This window comes from Ipomoea triloba, chromosome 14 (assembly GCF_003576645.1).
Source record: "Ipomoea triloba cultivar NCNSP0323 chromosome 14, ASM357664v1".
NCBI classification, from domain to species: domain Eukaryota; kingdom Viridiplantae; phylum Streptophyta; class Magnoliopsida; order Solanales; family Convolvulaceae; genus Ipomoea; species Ipomoea triloba.
The window spans coordinates 7,226,301-7,232,575 of record NC_044929.1 but is presented as its reverse complement, the minus strand read 5'-3'; the positions used below and the strand labels follow the sequence as shown (position 1 = coordinate 7,232,575).

General features: G+C 33.5%; 1 protein-coding gene across 2 annotated transcripts; it reads left to right on the top strand.

Annotated features, from left to right (window-relative positions):
- Positions 1–411: 411 nt before the first annotated feature.
- On the top strand, positions 412–5,336 carry LOC116003629 (ubiquitin-conjugating enzyme E2 variant 1C-like). Of its 2 annotated transcripts, none has more exons than XM_031243530.1 (4): positions 412–541; positions 3,359–3,498; positions 4,024–4,149; positions 4,975–5,336. In XM_031243530.1, exons 1-4 carry the CDS (start codon positions 508–510, stop codon positions 5,113–5,115), a joined length of 441 nt encoding a protein of 146 aa, XP_031099390.1. In that variant the 5' UTR covers positions 412–507; the 3' UTR covers positions 5,116–5,336. The 2 variants fall into 2 exon arrangements, with proteins under 2 accessions (XP_031099390.1, XP_031099389.1); XM_031243529.1 differs by lacking the exon at positions 412–541 and adding an exon at positions 1,382–1,448.
- Positions 5,337–6,275: the final 939 nt, after the last annotated feature.

The window sequence follows — 6,275 nt, the reverse complement described above, 5'->3', positions numbered from 1 at the left end:
TGGGTTGCTAGACAACGAAATAATTAGCCTAATTAATACAAATCATAAACATTGATATATAAAATGTCTAAAGTTTCAGCACTGAATGCATATATATACACGTTGGCTATTAATTGGAAAATTATTTGCTCAAATTCAACTAATGATAACATCAGAAAACATAATCGATCAAACTCAATTATTCAATTGTACTATATAATATTCCACGTTATAATGTACATAATTGTATATCAATCTAAATATTCTTAACATATTATAGTAAATCTATTCCGTGCAACGCACGGGCGAAAATACTAGTATACTGAATAATTTTTTATTAACATTTCAATAAGGTGAATATGTTTTTTTACGGAGACAGTAAATACATCATACTCCGTATTAAATTTATTGGAAATACATCTCCCTCTTTATATCATTCTTCCTCAGAAGTCAATTTTGTATTGCGTTATCTCCAGGAAACTCTTCAAAGATTTGATCTTTATATCTGTAATCTCTATATTCCAGATAATGACACTCGGTGCAGGAGGATCTAGGGTTGTTGGTAAATACTCATCTCAGTTTTCGTTCGTTTTTCCTTTGAGCTTATTTTTAAGTATAACTAAATGTTTGGTGGTTGCACGAGTCAGTCTTAATCTTGTGAATTACATGATATGGCTATGAATTCTTTCTGTGAATTATCAATGGGTTCATGAAATCCAGTTTTGGGTATGTGCCATTTCCATTATTTGATGCTTTGCTCTCAGCTCTACCGTCGCTAAAGCCTTAGGGTTTTTCCTATGATGGTTTTTGTTATAGGTCTATTCTTTTTTCCCTTTTTGAATGAATTTTCTGTTTGGTTTAATCCTAGATATACGGATGTTTGGAGCTTTTAAGGTATATTTTGTCTTGGGGAAAAATTGAGCTAGTACGGAGGTCTTTGATCTTGATTCTTTGAGATATGGCTAGCCATTGCATTACTACTATTTGGAGTGAAGATGTGCTTCGTGGGGATTAGTTTGTTGGCTCCCCATTTTTCATGTTAATAAAAAAAAAAAGACACTTATTTGGAGTGGCTTATATGTACTTTTTGTTGGTATCTTGGTTATTTTGAATTGTATGTGTACTTTTGCAAGATGAGCCAGAAATCAGGCTTGAATGAATGTTTTGATGTGAATATATTACCTTGTCGAGGTACTCTGTAAAGGATTCAACTTAAAGGAATCAAAGATTTTAGTAAGGGGATGAAGAACTGAAGTGCAGCAAAACAGAAGGATTTCAGAAAGCTGAGGAACCAGGACTGGCACTAGAGAGATTAAGAGAGCTAGATCAAATTGCGTTCACGGTTCCTTTCGTCTCGTAACTACTAATAATAGCTAATGATAACTAATCCAGCTTGGGTGGATGGAGTTCTATTGTTATGTCACCTGAGCAGAAAGGAATGAGAACAAAAACAATAAACTTTAGAAATGGTGGGAATATAATGACTCCAACAACTAAATCCTCAAAATGAAGTTTTCTAACTATGTTCCCCAATTTTTGGTTTAATGAATTGAACCTAATTCCATAAGAAAAATGTGCTTTTCAACTAAGCGTTCTGCTATGCCAGGACTGCTGAATGATGCCATCCTTTATTTATTTTTTTTTAAATTGTTTTACTAATGGGTAAATGCCAGGCTAGAAGTACATGGGTGAAAAAGTAGAGAGATATAGAAATCAAGAAATGATCTAATAATGTCTAAAAGCAACAAAATCTATAGTAGATATAATTTTTTTTTCTTTTATTTGTGTGTAGACTTTTTTATTTTATAAATTCTAAAACTAATTGAAAAGTCATTTTGGAAAGAGAGAATGCTAGCCTTTCTGCAATTTAGGATACTTGACCTAATTATCTTAACTGATTATGATGTGTATGGATAGTTATTCGTGAAGAAAAATGTATGGGTTTGACTTATAAAAGATCGTTTTTTGCACAACCTCCAGAAATAGCTTCTGAGACTTCTAATGAGATTAATCAATATGAAAAACTAAAGGGATAGAAAACAAATATTGGTCAATATCATTAGTAAATCGGTATAATAATCCTAATCGGAGAGAGGCAGAGACAACCTGGCTGAATCTGTAAAAAGTGAAAATTAAAAAACATATGGAGGAGATTAAATGGTAATGTTTATAGAAAATATAATATTGAGCTAACTAGGTACATTTATTATAGAGCAGGTGGATTTGGTAATTTGATTTCAATTCTTGTAATAGTATAAGCGTTTCTGGTGATGAGAAAAATTTATTGGACAAGTTTTTGGCCTATTTAGTTATGGAAAATGTTTTCCGTTTTTTATTTCCAGTTTTTCCACAAATCTAAGCTTCATTTTCTATTGAACACTTAGAAAATATGTTCAAATTTAACTATTTTCCAATTTATAAAATATGAAGGTTTGAAATCCAATTGTTGTCTTCACTGGTAGGTGACAATTGTATTGAGTAATTGTAGTCATGGGGTAGGTTGGTTGTGGTAGGGATAGCTAGATGGATGTGAGGGTAGATAATTACTGGTGGTGGAAGTATGATAGCAATGGAGGCCTTAGTGAGGCCATAGGTGGGTAGTGGTAAGGGTAAATAGAAATTTTGTGGTGGGTGGGTAGGTACCTTACAGGGTTAGGTGGTAGGTGAAGGTATATATGTTTTTGTGTGTTTGGAAATTTCTAAATTTCTGTGTTAAGTTGGAGATAGTGCTTTCTTTTTTATTTTTTATTTTATTTTATTTTTTATTTTCTAATTTTAAAAATAGTTGATTTAAAACTATTTTTCTCTTACATTTTTCTTTAAAATTGGAGAACTTTTCAGTTACTAAATAGGCTCCCCTAGCATTTAGAAACGCTTGATGTATTGGCTTATATCATGATCATTGGGAACCTTGAAAAATGTTTAGCATTTGAAAGTGCTGATACAAAGCTGCGATTCTTATATCATGCTAGTTGAAAAGATAAGCTTGAGGTTTCACCATCAATATGTATAAGGAAACTTTTTAAATAGATTTTTTTTTTCCTTCAGTTCAATGTTAAAATGCAATTTACTTGTTAAGTATGCAATCAGCCCAATTGCATTTTTCCCATATTGTAGATTTGCACTGCTTGTAGTTCTACTCCTTTTGCATATATTAAAGTTAAAGACTTTGATAACATTACTTGGTGTCCATGTTACTTTCCAATTCCAGTAGTAGTTTTTTATCAGTAGCTTACACATGATTTCTGGGACTCACTTAATTTGGTGCTAATTTCTGATTTGCTAGTATTCTGGGAAAGTTTCTTTCCTGATGCCTGACTTTTTGGCATCCTCTAAAAGCTTTGCATCATTTACATTGTGGGCTGTTCCCTATTTGCAGTCCCTCGGAATTTTAGGTTGCTTGAGGAGCTTGAACGTGGGGAGAAAGGTATTGGAGATGGTTCTGTTAGTTATGGAATGGATGATGCTGATGATATTTACATGCGTTCTTGGACGGGTACCATAATTGGTCCGCACAATGTAAGTTGTTTGTTTAAACTCCTATGTTTCTAAAGTGGTATTTTTTGTTTATTTGCTTGTTTTTTTTTTCCACGTCTGTCAGTACGTTGGGTTATAAATTTTTTAGGCTCTCCAGCCAAAATTTCGGGACAATTTGTACTGTCCTTTTCTATTTCTTTTCATCAATTTTTGTTTGGTATGTGCATTGTCAATGTGTGAGTTGTGGCCTCGTGGGAGTGAGTACCGCAAAGGATTAAGGAAATAGGAATGTTGTTGGAGGTTTGTGCACATGGCTTGAGATCGAGGATGGATGTAAAGCTATTTAACTGTTCCCATTGATAGTTTATTTTCAGTTATACCAAGTTGTCCTTAGATATTTACTACTTTTCATCTTTTATGATGATAACAAAATTTTCCGTAATGATGATTTTATTCTCGTTATTAGCAGAGAGTGAGGATTTATGAAACAATGTAGCAGTCTAGGTCTTGGTTTCTGGGGTATTATACATTTGTGCTGATAGAAATTTATTAACTCTTTCCTCCCAGACTGTACATGAGGGACGTATTTATCAACTGAAGCTGTTTTGTGACAAAGACTATCCAGAAAAGCCACCATCTGTCCGTTTTCACTCACGCATTAACTTGACCTGTGTGAACCCTGAGACTGGAGTGGTAATAAGGCATTTCATACTGTTAACTTGGTTATAATCTTATTCATGTTTTGATTTCTTTTCCTTCATTTTCTTATTTTATTAATATATTTTGAAGTGTAGAATTCAAGATTTCTAGTATGGAGAATTTGTTTTGATTATTAAGTACATTCAGAGGAAAAGATTAAACTACTGATTTTAATAGCATTCGAGGATTTGAATGGAATTTGTATAAGCATTAATTATCAAAGATAAAGAAATCTAACCCAACAACGGGTAGTTGGTAAACGAGCTGCTAATGCATTTGCAAGGTCGAAAATTGACTCTTGTATGTGTGCGTAGTGTTAAAGAGCTCGGGACCATGTGGGCACAACTTGGGATGGGGAAACTGGATGCTATATGCAAAAAGATTAAGAAATGTGGTCCTTCCTTTGTGGTCTTACGTTTTCAAGTTGTTTCTTATGAAACATTTTAGCACTTTTAAGGCATCCCCATTTGTGCATTTTGGGAGAGTTTTTTCAGGAGAAAAAACTTGGGAGGGGTTTTTTGAACAAATGGGGATGTGAGGTTTTTTTTTTTTTTTTTCGGAAACTTTTCTCTTGCAAATTAAAAATCTTTGTGGAACCCATTGGTTGGGGAAATGGGAGAAAGACTGGGTCGCGCCAGCATTGCACCCGCCATGCACAATTATTTTATTTTATTTTAATTTCCCTCTTCTCTCTTCCCCTCTCCCCTACATGGACCGACAAAAACCAAGAAAAATTTATGACTATTGAGGATGCTCTTACCATAAGTTGGGGGAACATAATGATGCATGCAAGAACTAACAGTTGCCCGTTTATGACAGGTTGAAGCCAAGAAGTTTGGTATGCTGGCGAATTGGCAGCGAGAGTGCACGATGGAAGACATCTTGAGTCAGTTGAGAAAAGAGATGGCTGCGCCACATAACCGAAAGCTTGTTCAGCCCCCAGAAGGTACCTTTTTCTGATCACTTAAGCTGCAAGCTAGAAAAGCTGCACGGTTTCTCATACACCCGTAAATAGTTTCATATGTGACCCCTAGTCAAAGTTAAGATTATGGACCTCCATGGGTCTTGGAACATGTTTCATTACTCTCTTCTGACTCTTGATGTTTTATGTTATGTTCGGTTGCACCAATGTTGAAGTAGATTGGTACTATGATTATGTTGTTCTTATGTTTTTGCTCCTTTTTGTGATTCTCCCCACCCTATAACCTCGTACGTGGCCTGCATTCTATGGCAAACCATCCTCCTAATGTTCTTGGTACTTGGTAGATCTGTCTTAGTAACAGTGCAAATGTAACGGAGTATATAAAAAATATTCAAGTGAAAACAATTGCTTTCAAATCCATATCGAAGGATACTAGACAGTAGACAACATAATATACGGCAAATTATACCATGGACCTTGGTCTACCTTGCATTGTAGACCGTGGTCCAAAAATAACCTTCAGATTCTGTATATGTAGTCACATTCTGTACTTGCAATTTGACAATTTTTGTACCAGTAGCTATTATACTATGTGTCAACAATTATCAAGTTATATTTGTTTATATGTACAGAAATTATTAACTGTATGTACAAAATATGCTAATTGAAGGTACAAAATTTTTGTATCCGAGTTCACAATGCAATATGGACCTTAGTCCATAGTATAACAATTGATAATATACAACAAAAGCATTGCAAATAAAAGACGACTATAATCAAATAGCTTGTAGCTCAATGAGACATTTGTGGCTTTCTCAAATGAGAGGTCACTCTTTGTGCTTCAATAGGTTGAGAAAGTATGTATGGACAGATATTACATTGTAATAGAGCCAATGTATGAGCATATACTACACTCTAATAGAGTTTGTTCTAGAGAAGATTGGGAAGCAATACTTGTACTGACATGCTTACTTTTTCTCCTTAATTTTGTTTTCTAACTTATTTTTTTTTCTTTTTATACAAATAAAAATAATTTATAGAGAATATATCAATAAAAAACTCCAACTGATATTTTTTAAATGATATTCATATTGATATATTTTTATTTTTATTCTTAAAAAATAAATTTATCGGTGCAGTACATTAATTTTTTATGAACATATACAAGAAACATTATTAATCTATTACAGAATAAATT

Coding starts and splice junctions, on each gene's coding strand:
- LOC116003629 (XM_031243529.1), top strand. CDS start 1,397: ATGTCACCTGAGCAGAAAGGAATGAGAACAAAAACAATAAACTTTAGA. Junction 3,499..4,023: donor CCATAATTGGTCCGCACAAT/GTAAGTTGTTTG, acceptor CTTTCCTCCCAG/ACTGTACATGAGGGACGTAT. Junction 4,150..4,974: donor TGAACCCTGAGACTGGAGTG/GTAATAAGGCAT, acceptor CGTTTATGACAG/GTTGAAGCCAAGAAGTTTGG.